This window comes from Cebus imitator, unplaced genomic scaffold (genome assembly GCF_001604975.1).
Source record: "Cebus imitator isolate Cc_AM_T3 unplaced genomic scaffold, Cebus_imitator-1.0 Scaffold70, whole genome shotgun sequence".
In the NCBI taxonomy this organism is placed as follows: Eukaryota; Metazoa; Chordata; class Mammalia; order Primates; family Cebidae; genus Cebus; species Cebus imitator.
The window spans coordinates 4,461,221-4,477,645 of record NW_016107385.1 but is presented as its reverse complement, the minus strand read 5'-3'; the positions used below and the strand labels follow the sequence as shown (position 1 = coordinate 4,477,645).

The window sequence follows — 16,425 nt, the reverse complement described above, 5'->3', positions numbered from 1 at the left end:
CCGGGCTCGGGCGGCGGCTAGCGTGGCTGGGGCGACTCTATGCGAGCCGGGGAGGGTAGAACCCGGACTAGGGTCCCAGCCGAGCGTGGACTGGCGGCAGGATGTTCAGCTGGCTGGGGCGGCAGGCTGGCGGCCGCGAGCGCGCCGGTGGCGCGGACGCGGTGCAGACGGTGACGGGCGGGCTGCGCTCGCTCTACCTGCGCAAGGTGCTGCCGCTGGAGGAGGCGTACCGCTTCCACGAGTTCCACTCGCCCGCGCTGGAGGACGCCGACTTCGAGAACAAGCCCATGATCCTGCTGGTGGGCCAGTACAGCACCGGCAAGACCACCTTCATCAGGTACGCCGCAGCCCCTCGCCCGGCGCCGCCTTCTCCGCGTGTGCGCCGCGGGCTGCCGCCTCCCGCCGCTGCCCCTCCCTGCGGGCGCGACCTCGGGGACCCCTCCCTGAGCGCGGCGCTCGGTGCCCTCGGCCCCGCCCCGGCTGGCCGGCCTCGGGCGCTGGAGGGTCCCATGAACCCGCGCCCTGCACACTCCGAGCCCTCTTTCCTTGCGGTTCGGAAGGCTTTGCTCCTGCTGTCCTTGCCCCGTCGCCCTGGCCGGAGGCCTCAAGGGAGGGAGGGGCGCGAGCCAGAATCGGCATCTTCTGGACAAGGGAGTGACGCCTAGGGATGCAAATGGGGGCAGAGGCGTGGGGTATCCGAATGGCCGCAGAGTCCTAGTTGGAGAGTAAGCTCCCAGCACAGTGCCCTGCACATAACTATTTATTGAACACATGAATGGCAGCAGGAGAGGGTATCGCCCAGGCCCCCTTCCTTTGAGGTCTTTACGTGCCACCCCAGTGTTCTGGGGAGGGGATAAAGAGGCCGCCTTCCTTCAGCTCATGCACAGCCTTTAGTAGGAAGTGAACTGCGGCATGTAGCAGCCGCACCAGCCTGTGGAACTAAGGGGGAGTGTCATATTACTATTTGTTAGTTTCCATTTCTTAGGTGGGTCATTCCCTCCTCGCTCACCCTTGACAACTGAAAATATTTGTCATGCTTACCGTGTTTCCAAAAGCACACAATCACTGTATGTGCCCTGTGGTTCAAATCATATAGTTTCATCTGAAGTGACTTCAGCTGGGAAGTAATTGACACAAAAACAGATTGGTTTGTTAATCACCTATTTTATTTCTAAAGCAGCCAGCATAGTTAGGTTCACTTTTTTTGGTAAGAAGACTTGTTTTTCTGACTTAAACCATGTATCAGTTGAAACAAAGCGCCAATCATTTAAGGTTTTGGTCCAGGGTTTTGGAAATTGTAACAATCTCTTCATCATTTGATGTTCAACAGGTGTTCAGAAAACTGCATCTATATTTGGATACATGCCATTTCTGTTAAGCAGCGACCTCTTTTTCTCCACTCCAGTGACCTAAATAGTTCCTACAAATAGAGTAGTTGTCACTACAGGAAATATGTTTAATCCAGGCCTCAAGATACGTTGTAAATGAATTCTGCAAAGCAAACATACTGTGTGTTGAAATGTCGCTCTAGACAATAAATTAATTGAGTGTGAAGGAAGACCGAAGAAAGGAATTTCAAAATTGCTTTATTTGGTGCTTATGAACAAGACAAAAATAGAATTAAATACATCACCGAGACACTCAAAATGAACCATAGCTGTGTTACAGTAACTGGTACCTTGAAAGATGACAAACAGATGTCACACTTAAGGTCTTGATAATACTGACTAGTTTTTAGGTACTTGGGATAATAAATGGCCAAGTGGTACACAGATGGGAAGTGGTACTGTTGAAACATACAAAGAAGAGTGTGTATTTTTGTAATTTAGTGGTGGCATGTTCCCACACCCTCAGCATTTCCTCCTGTTTGTCTGCCATGAGGTCCTTGTTGTGCCCAGGTGTCATCAGGGAGGTAGCCCCATCAAGACACTGTGCCACTGTTTACAATAGCAAAGACTTGGAACCAACCCAAATGCCCATCAGTGATAGACTGGATAAAGGAAATGTGGCACATATACACCATGGAATACTATGCAGCCATAAAAAAGGATGAGTTCATGTCCTTTGCAGGGAAACAGATGAAGCTGGAAACCATCATTCTCTGTAAACTGACACAAGAACAGAAAACCAAACACTGCCTCTTCTCATAAGTGGGTGTTGAATGATTAGAACACATGGACACAAGGAGGGGAGCATCACACACTGCAGTCAGTGGTGGTGGCGGGGGCTAGGGGAGGGACAGCAGGGGGTGAGGGGATTGGGGAGGGATAACATTAGGAGAAATACCTAATGTAGATGACAGGGGGATGGATGCAGCACCTATGTAACAGTCCCACACGATCTGCACATGTACCCCAGAACTTAAAGTATTTTAAAAGAGAGAGAGAGGAAAAAAAAAGAGATGCTGTGCCTACCGGAAGTTAATGCAGCCCCCTCTCTGCCCCCATAGACTAGACAGCTAGCCAGCCTGATTATCAACTTATGGGAAGATGAATACAACTCACAGGAACATGAATTTATCTTTTGTATTTTTCCAGATTTCTCTCTCATTGTATTCTCACTCCTCTCTGTTTTATTATTTGGAGAAATTTGTGGAGTAACTAAGCATGGTTTTATGAAGGGTTCTGTGGTTTGACTCCTGGCAACTACCTCATCCAAATTGGTCACTTCTCAGTAGGTGCTGGAGCCATGGGTCACCCTAGGGTGAGGGAGGAGTCACCTTATCAGGAAGTCATTTGTTCTGGAGGCCTTCAACCAGCTGAGTGGCTTTGTTGTTAGGTGATATACACAAGTAGACCCATGAGGTTAGAAGAAAATCAGTGTGGGCAGGAAGCTTGGTGAGGCCACAGGAGACCTGAATTGCTTTTCAGATTGAAGCTAGGAGGAAGTGATTTAGCACCCGGGAGGAAATCCCCAAACGAAAGGGCAGCTACTCTGGAGACTTGTGCATTTGGAATTAAATATTACCCCAGACACTCAAAATGAACCGTAGTTTCATCTTTAGCGGAAGGATTGGCCCAGGGTGCTCACCATCCTGGATCCTGCCTTGGTTAGAGCCTGGTTAGTGGTCTGGGTTGTTTGCTTCTAGCAATTGGGCACTAGAAGCTCATACTTGGCTGTGGGGTGCACTTAATCTACATAGCCATAGATTCTTATCTTCCTGGCTTCCTGCACATTCCAAGAGGTCACTGATCACAGAACCTGTGCTGGCATGTTGGGAAGCTTCTCTTATTGCTCTTGGCTCTTCTACCTTTGACCAGCGATGAAGAATTGGCCAGAGAAGGAGGGGAGATGGGCACTGGAGAAAGTGACCATGTCATCTTAGATACCGCACTAGCCGAGGAAGGGTGGATATTGAGCTCAGCTAGGCTTGTGTCCAAAACAGATTTCAAAGATTCCTCCAGAAAATCCCTGGGCCCAGGTGCTGTGAAGGAAGACATTTCCACTGAGAAAGTATGAAGCCATTTGAAATGAATTCAAAGTACACATTTTTAAAGCTCCACTTTCTCCCTTCCTATGCTCTGTCTCCTCTCCCCAGAAAACTTATTCTAATGAGGGAAAAAGGGAAGTCACTCAAGAAACTATATAGGCTTTAAGAGGGTAGAGACCAGGGAAATAAGGAAAGAAAAGAAATAAAAGACTCCCAGACTGGAGAGAAAAATGTAAAACTCTTTGCAGATGACATGATCTTCTATGTACAGAATCCTAAGAAACCACTTAAAAACTATTAGAACAAATAAGGGTGGCAGCGTTGCAGGATACAAGATCATTATACAAAAATCAATCATATTTCTATACCCAAACCATGAACAATCCCAAAGTAAAATCAAGAAAACAGTTTTATTTCCAGTAGCACCCAAAAGAATAAAATACCTAGGAATAAACTTAACAAAGGAGGTGTAAGACTTCTACACTGAAAACCACGAAACACTGTTGAAAAAAATTAAGAAAGACCTAAATAAATGCAAAAATGTCCTGTGTTTATGGATTAGAAGATGTTAAGATGGCAGTACTCCCCAAACTGATTTACAGATTCAGTGTAATTCCTATCAGAATCCTAGCTCCCTTTTTGGCAAAATCACAGACTGATCCTGTAATTCATGTGGAAAATCAAAGGACCCAGAACAGTCTTGAAAAAGAACAAAGTTTGGAGGAGTCACAATTACTGATTCAAAACTTAGTGCATAGCTACAGTAAACAGTTGATGTACTGGCATAAGGGCAGACATATAGACCAATGGTACAGAATTGAGATCCCAAAGATAAACCCTCACATTTATGGTCAATTGTTTTGTTTTGTTTTGTTTTGTTTTGAGACAGAGTCTTGCTCTGTTGCCCACACTGCAGTGCAGTGGCACAATGTTGGCTCACTGCAACCTCCACCTCCTGGGTTCAAGCGATTATCCTGCCTCAGCCTCCCAAGTAGCTGGGATTGCAGGCATGCGCCACCACTCCCTGCTAATTTTGTATTTTTACAAAACTCCCAACCTCAGGTGATCTGTTCACCTCCGCCTCCCAAAGTGCTGGGATTACAGCTGTGAGCCAGCATGCCAAGCCCTTTGCTTTTGTTTTTGTTTTTTGAGACAGTCTTGCTCTGTCATCCAGGCTGGAGTGCAGTGGCACAATCTCAGCTTACCGCAACCTCCGTCTCGTGGGTTCAAGCAATTCCCTGCCTCAGCCTCCCAAGTAGCTGGGATTACAGGTGCATGCCACCACGTCTGGCTAATTTTTGTATTTTTAGTAGAGATGGGGTTTCACCATGTTGTCCAGGCTGGTCTCAAGCTCTTGACCTCAGGTGATCCTCCCATCTTGGCCTCCCAAAATGCTGGGATTACAGTCATGAGCCACTGGACCCCTCCTGGTCAATTGATTTTTGAGAAGAGCATCAAGACAATTCAATGGGAAAAACAATAGTTCAAAAAATGGTGCTAGGACAACTGGATAGCCACATGCAGACGAAATGGAGAATGACAGTGGGCGTGGCATTGCTCTTTGATGTGGTGAAGTGTTCTGAAATTGGATAATGATGCAGCTAGTGCTCGACTTAAACGACCACAATTGGGACCGGCAGACGGGTCGTAACACAATTTGGTTGTAAGTTGAGTAGGCTATATGCATGCGGAGATGGTAGTGCAGCCGGAAGCTGGTCTGCACTGTCGTATGCACAGCTGGGCAACGTTTGCGCTGCCAGACGTGGAGCAGTCGTGGCTAGCGATTGTGGCCGTAAAGTCGAATGGTCATAAGTTGCATAGGTCATAAGTTGATCAATACCTGTATTGGTTGCACAACTTTGTGAATATACTAAAAACCAGAGTGCACCCTGTAAAAGAGTAAATTTTCTGGTATATGAATTATATTTCAATACAAAACCAAAACAATTCAGTCTTTCAACACTAAGCATCCTGTGATTTATTTAATTCTCATGATTCTGAAACTAGCATCAGCCAAGTAGTTTCTGCATCTATGTGCAATAATTTAAAATAAAAATGGATTCCAGAAAGAAAACAAAGTGGAAATAAGCTAAAAGAACACAAGGACAAAGGAACTAAAGAGTAAAGATGAGGGACCAGGTGCAGTGGTTCACACCTGCAATCCTGACACTTTGGGAGGTCCAGGCTAGTGGATTGCTTGAGCTCAGGAGTTAAACACCAGCCTGGGCAACATAGAGAGACCCCATCTCTACAAAAAAAAAGAAAAAAGAGTAAAGATGAGGGGAAAGAGAGTGAAAGTAGCCACCTCACAACCCCTGTATGGCTTTTCCCCTAGTATTCTTGTCAATGTATAAACATGTTCATTGTTCATAATACTCAAGTAGTTAAAATCAAGATCTGATAAAAAATTTTAATAAAATTGTTGTTACAGTAATTTTGTTTAAAATCTTTAAATAGGAACATTTAACTATAGTGTGTAATAGGGGAAAGGGGGCAGGGGTGCACATGTAAGGGTACAGACAAGGTTTATGGGCGGTATGAAGGATCCAGAAGTTGGAGTGGGCTGAGAGGGCAAAAACGCCTTGGACAAGAAAAAGCCTTTTTTAGGTATGATTAGAACAAGAACAAGAATCAGGAAGTGATCGGCCTGCTGCTTGGGCTCTTGCTGCAATATTATCAGAAAGCAGAACTATGCAGCTTCCTCCTTTTCCTCCAAGAATATGCCCCAGAGATGGCAGAAGGAGCCCAGCTGTGTTCAAGAAGGGATTAAAACCACAGGATGAGGAGCTCTCTCAAGGCCTGCCACAGGCAAGGCCCAGGAAATCTCTGGCCAGACACATGGATGAAAGAACTTGTAGTTGTGCTCAAAGAACTGCACTTGATGACTTTTAAGAAATTGTGAAGAATATGAAAAGTATTGGGGAAAACTGGAAGCAGGCAGATGTTCCAGTGATGCCGACTTGGGAGTGTCAGCATTTAGTAGGCAACATCTGGGAAATAGAAGTCCTTGCACAGGACTTCTTAAGTGAGAGGAAGCAGAACTTATGGAGACCCCAGGGGGACAGTCACCAGAGAGGTGAGCGAATTGCCTGGGAGGGTAGTGGCTCAGCATTGTCTCAGAGCTCTTTAGGTTGCAAGTGACAGAAATCCAACAGAAAATGGCTTCAGTAGAAAGATAAGCAGGGAAATGGATTCTGAATAGGAACAAAGGCCTGCTTCATTCCCTTGATAAGTTTCTAGACTCAGTAATTAAGTAAAAGCGAAATGAAAGCATCCACTAATAGGCAGCCTGGTTTGTCTATTTTTAAAGAAATAAAATCTCACACAGAAAAACGATGGGTCCTATTTAGTGGTTCTTACACTCATCCAGGCACTGGGTCTCCTGAAAATCAATCTGCTGTCCCAAATACTATACCCTTTACAGATCTCTCTAAAATATTGAGATATGTAATTTTTACAGAAAACTACACTATATTTTCAATGTACAATATAAGATCACACCTACAGATGCTAGTGTTCATTTATTCAAATGATACTGATTTCAGGGTTGGGGCCAGCCATCATAGAAAATAGTCAACAGGTCACCTCAGCTCTGAGCGACAAGGGCTGTGACACTAGATACACAGGGTGGTGGAGGCATAGGAGAGACCCCTCATTCAGGCTTGCGGGTTGGAAAAGGCCTCCCTGAGGGTGCAGCCTAAAAACTAAGCCCTGAGGAATGAGCAGTGAATTAGCTGCCCAAAGAGGGCCAGGGAGTGAGGGTGGAGGGGTGTCACCCATGCGGCCCCAGTTTCTGGGGTAACTGTGGGAGTAGAGCCTTTGACTGAGATGGGGATCCAAGAAGAGGAAGATGGGGCATAATGATAAATTTAGATTTAGACCTGTCATGTTTGAGCAGACACCAAGGTGGTGATGTCCTGATGTCCTTGATGGGTGAGATGTGGGTCTGGAGCTCAGGGGAATGAATATCTGGGCTGGTCTGTTGACTTGGGAGCGTCAGCATTTAGGAGCCAACATCTGGAAAATAGAAGTCTTTGACAGGACTCTAAGTGAGAGGAAGCAGAGCTTGTGGAGACCCGGGGAGGACAGTCACCAGAGAGGTGGGGTACCTGGAAGGGTCGTGGCTCAGCGCTATCTCAGAGCTCTTTAGGTTGCAGGTGAAGAAATCCAACGGAAAATGGCTTCAGTAAAAAGATACAAACGTTTTCATGAACCCCATCAGACCAGGATGTGCAAGCTTCAGGCTTGGCCAAGGACTGCAGGAGACACCAGGACTCTGTCTGCCGGCTCCACGGCCCTCCTCATGTTGGATTGCTTCTCAGGGGTGGGCAGGTGGCCACCTCCACTTCCAGCCTTGAATTCTCTAGCTCAGCAGCCCCAGTAAAAGTCTTAGGTTTGAGTCTCATTGGTTTGAGCCTGGCCATATGCCCATCCCTGAACCAGTCCCTAGGGGAAGGGGAATGAGAGGTGGGGAGTGGGGAGGTCAGCCCCAACCACATGGCCTGAGAGCTGGGGAAGGCAGCTCCTGAGGATGCTGCTACCGAGAAAAGGGGATGTGAGGCAAGTAAAGCAACAATGACCCCCACAAAAGCCAGGAAGAGAGGTGGTGGTCAGTAGTATCAGATGCTTCCAGGAAAAGGACTGAAACAGAACCAGTGGATTAGCCTTCAGGAGCCAGGTGACCTTGGCAAGAGGCATGCCTTTGAGTGCTGATGACGGAAGCCAGATGGCAGTGGGTTGAGGCATGCGTGAGATGTGAGGCGTCAAATTTTCAGCAGCTAGGCCTGGGGGAAGGAGGCTTGGGAGCAGGTATCAGGAAGATTTGCGTAAAGAGAAGCACAACCTCAGCAGAATGAAAAGTGGACGGAAGGGAAGCCATAGAGAGGGAGCAGCTGGCATTTCAGAAGACACAGAGGAAACAAGACTTGGAGCAAAAGTCCTGAAGAGCAGGGCAGGGAGCTGCAGACAGGCAGGGTGGTGGCGCTGGCAGCTGCAGTCTGAGCAATGAGGCGCCGCAGGCCAGCATCTGGGCCACTCGTCACATCGCCCACCTGACAAGCAGCAATGGAGTATTTGGAGAAGGGTTAAAGGGGGAAGGCTTTTCCCATCCCGATATCTTCCCTAACTCACGTTCAGAAGCTGACTTCTGAAAGGCGTTCAGTATACTTTTCGAAACCTTGAACCAGAAGGTTGTGGTTCTTTCTGCTCATGGCTGTGCATCAGAATCACTTGGAGGCCATTTGACACTGATTCCAGGGCCCCATCTCAGATCTCTTGAGTCAAAATCTCTGTGGGTCAGGCTCTAAAAGCTGTTGTTGTTTTTCTAAACTGTCTCTCAGAGTAATTCTTAGGCACCCTTCCCTAGGAAATATTTGGGAACTAGATGGAGGAATGGACGAGGGCTAGCCTCAACCCAGAAAAGGGAGGCTAACTTTGCTGCACTTTCCATCCGATCCAAACTCCATCTTTTCACATTTTTATCAGTGACTTAGATGAAGACATAGAAATCATGCTCACAAAACTGAGGATTATCTAATAAATATAATAAATGGGATCCTTTTTTACTTAATATGATATGATGAGCATTTTCTTATGTCATTAAATAGTCTTCAAAAATAATTTCAACGACTGCATCATCATCTATAGTACAGGTTGGAACATTTAGGTTGTTTCTGTTTTTATGCTGTTATACATATTGTTGCAATGAACAAAATGAACATTTTTTGCCATAAATCTTTGTATTTCTGGGTTTGTTTTTTTTTTTTTTTTTAATATGGCCTAAGCATAAATTAGTGCCTCAATAAATACATATATAAGAGGCTGGGCACATCAGCTCATACCTGTGGTCAGCCCAGGTGGTCGAACTTCAGTCTGGGTAACAGAGTAAGACCTTGTTTCAAAAAAAAAATATATATATATATATATTATATAATATATATATTAAATATATATTTTTATATATATTATATAATATATATATTTATATTATATAATATATATATTTTATATATATACACACACACACACACACACATACTTTTTTTTTTTTAGGCTTGTATATATTCCTAAATCTATGTATCTAGGAAAATTTTAGGAAACTTATTCCAAATTAGATACCAGAAATATGAGGATCACCATTTCACCAAACTGCCAGTAAAACTAATTAAAATTAATTTGATAGGAAAAAAAACTTTTTTGAGACAGGGTCTTATTCTGTTGCCCAGGCTAGAGTGCAGTGATACCATCATAGCTCAGTGCAGCCTCAAATTCCTGGGCTCAAGCAATCCTCCCACCTCAGCCTCTGGAGTAGCTGGGACTACAGATACATTGCACCACCACACCCACCAATTCTTTTATTTTTTGTAGAAATGGGGTCTTGCTGCACTGTCTAGGCTGGTCCCAAACTCCTGGGTTCAAGTGATCCTCACGCTTTGGCTTCCCAAAGTGCTGGGATTATAGGCATGGGCCATGGGGCACTCAACAGAAAAGAATTTAAGCTGGTTATTCTAGTAAAAATTTAAAAAAAGAATTATTTTAATTTGCTTATTTCTTACCAATGACATTGAACTTATAAAATATAATATAGTTGTCATCCATATTACTTTGTGAATTGTCTGTGAACCTTGTCCAATTTTCGTTTGAAGTATTGGTCTTGTTCTTTAAATAAATTGAAATGTTTTTCTCAATAACAGATATCAATTTTTTGTCACAGTTGTAAAAGTTTTTTTGTTTTTCTAGTTTTTTTTTTTTAAACAGAGTCTCACTCCATCGCCAGGTGCCAGGCTGGAGTGCAGTGGCTCGATCTCAGTTCACTGCAACCTCCGCCTCCCGGGCTCAAGCAATTCTCCTGCCTCAGCCTCCTGAGTAGCTCGGACTATAGGCGTGCGCCACCACGCCCAGCTAATTTTTGTATTTTTGGTAGAGACAGGGTTTCACCATGTTGGCCAGAATGGTCTCGATCTCTTGACCTCGTGATCCACTCGCCTCGGCCTCCCAAAGTGCTGGGATTCCAGGCGTGAGCCACTGCACTCGGCTGTTTTTCTAGTTTTAAATTCGCCTTGTAATTTTTGTAATAATTTTTTCATGTAGGTATATTTAATATTTGTGATCAAATCTAACAATTAGTCCTCTTTCATAGTCTTTTATTTTTGGGGAAGTTAGAAAAAAATCCTTGTTTATCTTAAGACTCAGGAAATGTTCACTCATATTCTATTTATTTATTTATTTTGAGACAGAGTCTCACTCTTACCCAGGCTGGAGTGCAGGAGTACTTTCTCGGCTCACTGCAACCTCCACCTTCCAGTTCAAGCGATTCTTATGCCTCAGCCTCCCAAGTAGCTGGGATTATAGGCATGAGCCACCATGCCTGGCTAATTTTTGTATTTTTTTAGTAGAGGCAGGGTTTCACCATGTTAACCAGACTGGTCTCAAACTCCTGACCTCAAGTGATCTGCCCACCTTGGCCTCCCAAAGTGCTGGGATTACAGACATGGGCCACCATGCTCTACCTATTTTTAAAATAGGCTTACTTTTAAAATATTTAACTCTTTAACCCACCTGGAAGTAAAATCTGTCTCAATTATATTTGTTGTGGGTTTTTTTTTTTTTTTTTTTTTTTTGGTCTTTTGTCATTTTCTAACACTATTATTAAATAATTCTACCTTTTTCTGCTGTCACATGAGGCATCCTCATATTCTAAGTTATTAAATACTATATTGGGTCTGTTAGGACCTTTGTCTCATCACTCTGTAAATTGTTATGCCAGCACCGTAACATCTTAAATATTGTCCCTTTGAAATATTTTTTAATAAGTTTAGCTCAAGACCCTTCTGCTCTCCTTACTGTTTATTTTCCAAATGCTGTCAGTCCTCATTTTCTGTCATTCTTTGAGAAGAACTTTCTTAGTTAGGTTCTTCAAAACAAAACAAAAATTCCCACTGGGATCCATTTGTACTGGAACTGCATTCTGTCTCTAAGTTACATTTTTGTATTTGCTCTTCCCAAGCAGCAGCTCAGCATTGCTTTGACTCAGACATTTTTTTACGTGCTTTGTAAAAGTGATTCATTTACTCATTCAGGTCCTATGGAGGTCTTATTATTAATGTATTAGGTATTTTATACTCTGTTGCTCTTGTGAATGGGCTTTTTATTTCTCTTATATTTGTTGGTGGGGTATTGCTGGTATGTAAGGAAGCTACTGAGCTGTGCATTTTTGTTTTGTATCTGGTCATTTGACTCAAGAAGTTATTTTGACAGCTTTTCAGTAGATTCTCTTAGGTTTTCTAGATGGATAGCTATATCAGTTATATTCGTGATTACTTTGTCTCCCCTTCTGTTCCGTATTTCATAATACCAGAAAGTAGGCATTCATATCAAGCTTCTAATCTTAATGATACGGCCTTTGTTATTTCACCTTGAGAGATCCTGTCAGCTGGTGGCTTCTTATCTATAAATTAATTGCATTAAGAAATTATCTGTTACTACTTTTAAAAGGATTTCATTTAAGTGATTCTATCTGGGGAAAAATGGAATGGATATTGAGTTTGTTAGATGCTTTTTAGCCTTTTCCTTTAACCTATGTGCTGTGGAATGCAGTTGTGGGAGATTATTCATAAGTGTTCAAAGAAAATAAAAGGGTTCCATAGTCAAGTAACTTTGGGAAATGCTGTGTTCTATAAGCTCCTCATGATAATTTATGGTGCTCCCAGATCAAAGAGCTTACAAGCTGAAGTCTGTTGTCAGATTCCTAAATTACAAGTCACAGCATCAGAAACACCCAGTTAGTATTCATTGCATGAGCGAATGAAAGACTGGAAAAACAAATAGGACTATAAGAAACTGATTTGATTCCAGCAAACTTCCCCTCCCTTTCTCCCATCCAAGTACTAACAAGGCCCGACCCTGCTTTGCTTCTGAGATCTGACGAGATCGGGCGCATTCAGGGTGGTATGGCCGTAGACAAACTTCTCCTCCCTTTCTTTCACCCTCCTCCCAAAACAGCACGGAAGGTGGAGTGAGGCAGCTTATAGGTAATGGCAGTAGGTAGACAGCAGTGTGCTCTCAAGCACATCTCAGCCCAGAATAGTGTAAATCCCATCCATGGCTGGAAAAATAGCCTGAGGTGCAAATGCTTTTACCCAACAAATTCCAGTTTCTTGCTTCAGTGGCCTAATGTCCATTCCCTTAGTAGGCACAGCAGTTTCAAAGGTGACATCTGAACAGACAGTCCTAGTGATAACATGTCAATGATTTAACTAAAGGAAAAATGAAAATAAAACTTAGTTTTCACACTTAAAATTTAAGTGAAGATCAGCCTAACTTAGTTTTTCAGTAATTCAGAGGAGGCTTAGTTTAAGTAGATGAGATGTTTGTTGAGGGATGTTTACCCAGCATTATTTATAACAGCAAAAAATGGAAAGCCACTTAAATGCCTAACAGTTAGGAAATGGCAAAATAAATTGATACATATTCAACTTAGAATAGTATGCAGCCATTAAAAATTTCATGTTTTCAAAGAATTTCTAATGGCATGAGGAAAAACTAATGGTGAAAAATCAAGGTGCCAAATTATTTAACTTTAATCTCAGTTTTATAAAGGAAAATTACATTTACTGAGTAAGGACTGGATGGAAATACATCAAAATGTTAAAAGCAGTCATTACCCTGTGTTGATGTGGTCTCCTGTAAGCTACTTAACTTGGCCATAAGCAGTTTTCTCCTCTGTAAACTAGGGATAAAAATACCTGCTCCATAGGCAGTGAGGATGAAATAAGCTGAATGTGTTAAACGCATTACAAACTGTGCAGTACGGTTTCAGAGTAATTTGTCATTTATTAGGATCTAGAAGTAGTGGTAGTGCAGGTCATACTGTTTTGCTAGAACAGATTTATTTAACTTGGCCTATCTTATGAGACTTTGGGAGTAATAAATGCATGATTCTCTCACTTATTTTTCCTGGTGTGAAACATGAGGATAGATTAAACAATAGAAACTGCTCTTTTTTTTTTTTTAATTTTGAGATGGAGTCTCGCTCCATCACCCAGGCTGGAGTGCAGTGGCGCAATTTTGGCTCACTGCAACCTCTCCCTCCCGGGTTCAAGCAATTCTCCTGCCTCAGCCTCCTGAGTAGCTGGGATTACAGGCGGCCCCGCACCACCACACCCGGCTAATTTTTGTGTTTTTAGTAGAGACAGGTTTTCACGTGTTGGCCAGGCTGGTCTTGAACTCCTGAGCTCAGGTGATCTGCCCGCCTCAGCCTCTTAAAGTGTCAGGATTACATGTGTGAGCCACCGCACCCGGCCAGAAACTGCTTTTAAAATATCTTTCCAGGCTCAAATCAAATCAGAGTAGAAGTACCCACCCTTCCTTTTCATCCCTCTCCTAGTGAAATAGTGGATCAAGTATTATCAAGAAAAATACATTACATGAAACTTTCCAACACTTATTTTAAAAATGTTTCAGGCAATAGCAATAAATTGAACCCCCAGACTCCATGAACAGATGCCAAGGTATGCACAAACATATTTTAAGATCCCATTTATCATCATACAAACCATTTCTTTAGATTTGGCTTGATAATTTAAAAATAATGCTCATACAGCACTCAAAATGTATGTGCTATATTATTTTTTAAATCCTACATTTGTGTATTTGTTATGATTCACAGGACATGTTCCTGTAAACCCTCCCAGTAGAACCTCTCAGGCTCTGATTTAGGGTGGGTGGTGTCCTCATAGGACGAGTAAGAAATCTTTCATCTTAATAAACCACTTAATCTATTTGAGCCTTAGTTTCCTCATCTGTAAAATAGGGTTAGAAATAGTACCTGCCCATAAGGTAATTAGGATGAAATGAGACTGTTCACGTGAAGACTTTAGCACATAACCAGTCCTCAAACATCAGTTCTGTTTCTTTAAAGTGTAATGCTTTGCCCACTACTCCAGGCACCTTTACGACAGTCAAAATCTAGAGAATGCAGGATGAATATCCAGGGGAATCAAAGTTTGAATATTGTGCCATTTAGATTTGTTTGGTTTTTATTCATTCTTAAGCTCATCTTTGAGAAGATTGTGCTTGGACATGTTGAGAGTATCTCTGTTTTCAGTATCTCGAGAGTTTTTTTCTTCCCCTTGTCATAAATGACATTCACTTTTTTTTTTTTTGAGTTGGAGTTTTGCTCTTGTTGCCCAGGCTAGAGTGCAGTGGCGCATCTCAGCTCACCATAACCTCAGCCTCCCAGATTCAGGCAATTCTCCTGCCTTAGCCTCCCAAGTAGCTGGGATTAGGCGTGTACCACCATGCCTGGCTAATTTTGTATTTTTAGTAGAGACGGGATTTCTCCATGTTGGTCCAGCTGGTCTCAAACTCCTGATCTCAAGTGATCCACTTGCCTCAACCTTCCAAAGTGCTGGGATTACAGGTGTGAGCCACTGCACCTGGCTGATATTAACTTCTATGAAGTTAAAAAAATAAAATCTAGCCTAAGCAATGAAACAACAAAAACATCATCCATATATACTCTTGCGTCAAAGTAGGCCTGTGAGCTTAGGCGCTGGCAGCCAGTGTGCCCCAAAGCCACTCAGATGAGTGAACTGGGGACCTCGTGGGACCAGGACAAGGGGATGTCATGTCTCCTGTCCACCCCACCGTCCCTTCCGCCCAGCAGCTTGGGATCCAAATGTCTGCATCTTTTTATGTGGATGACTTGGCTCAAGAACCTTGGAGCAATCACTGCTGGAATTGGCAGGCCTCTCCCAGAACACAGGAAAAGGGGAGCAAAGTGGAGCCAAGGACAAAAATCAAGTCTCCAAAGCACAGGATGCCTGTGGAGGGGCTAATCAGCTCTGAATCATGGTGGTCTTCCTGTGTCCTCTTGTTCCTTGAATTGTTGTTGCTGCAGATAAGACTAGAGTCCCTGAACCTCATCGCTCTGGGAAGGCCTCTGAGGCACTCCCCCAACGAGAAATGTCTAACACAGTGGATCAGCCTGTCCCGTGCGGCTATGTGATTGACCCATTTATGCGCACTGCACCTCAGCATCCGCTCCGATTCTTCCCTTCCAGCTGTCTTGTGAGTGGATCCATCACTTCATTCTCCCTTTTTCCATGTCAGGCACTTGCTGTCTTGGTTGTTCCAAGTTCCCTCACTGCACTGACACGTACCTGCCTGCCCAGCAGTGTGACATAAATGCATCTGAGCTTCAGCAATCCCCCAGTGAAAAATGTCTTCAGGACAATCAGCTTAGAGTGTCTTATGTCAACTCAGGGGTCTGCCAGGCCCGGCTTAGAGCACCAGGGAGCTGGGGGCAATGTGGGACCCCAGGGTGATGGCGCTGTGCCTGGTGTAAGAGCAGAAGCCTGGGGCCAGGAGAAAGGGGCTGCAGGTTCTGGGTCCTGTGTGGCCACCCTGTGTGATTACTCGTGAGTTCAACCAGCAACAAGCCACATTCCTGCATTAACCTTCAGTCTTGTCACTTGTAAAGATCAGAGGCTGAATCAAATCATTCCTGCCAGACTTCCAGGTTCTAGTACTGAGTATATAGACCATGCCCCGCAGGAAATGACCACCCAAGAGAGGAGAGGAAACGGTTTCAAATAACACCAGCATGACCTGTTAGAGGTCAAGCTCCGCAAGACCCCCATTTTAGATTGTTATTTATTTATTTAGAGACAGGGTTTCACTCTCTCACCCAGGCTGGAGTGCAGTGACATGATCACAGCTCACTGCAGCCTTGACCTCCCTGAGCTCGAGCGATCCTCCCACCTCAGCATCTTAAGTAGTTGGGACTATAGGTGCACACCACCATACCTGGCTAATTTTTGTATTTTTTTTGTAGATATGGGGTTTCTCCATGTTGACCAGGCTAGTCTCAAGCTCCTCACACTGCGGCCTCTCAAGCTGGGATTATAGGCATGAGCCACATCTCCCAGCAAGATCCCCATTTTAAAGGCTTCTAATACATGGTGTCAAATTGCTTTTTTTTTTTTTTTTTTTTT

General features: G+C 43.8%; 1 protein-coding gene across 1 annotated transcript in view; it reads left to right on the top strand.

The window, feature by feature from the left end:
- EHD4 (EH domain containing 4) overlaps positions 1–16,425 on the top strand; it is a 78,735-nt gene continuing 62,310 nt past the window's right edge. The window contains exon 1 of the mRNA XM_017531035.2: positions 1–337. Within this exon, the coding sequence (XP_017386524.1) occupies positions 102–337 (236 nt within the window). The 5' untranslated portion in view covers positions 1–101. The remainder of the gene's footprint in view (positions 338–16,425) is intronic.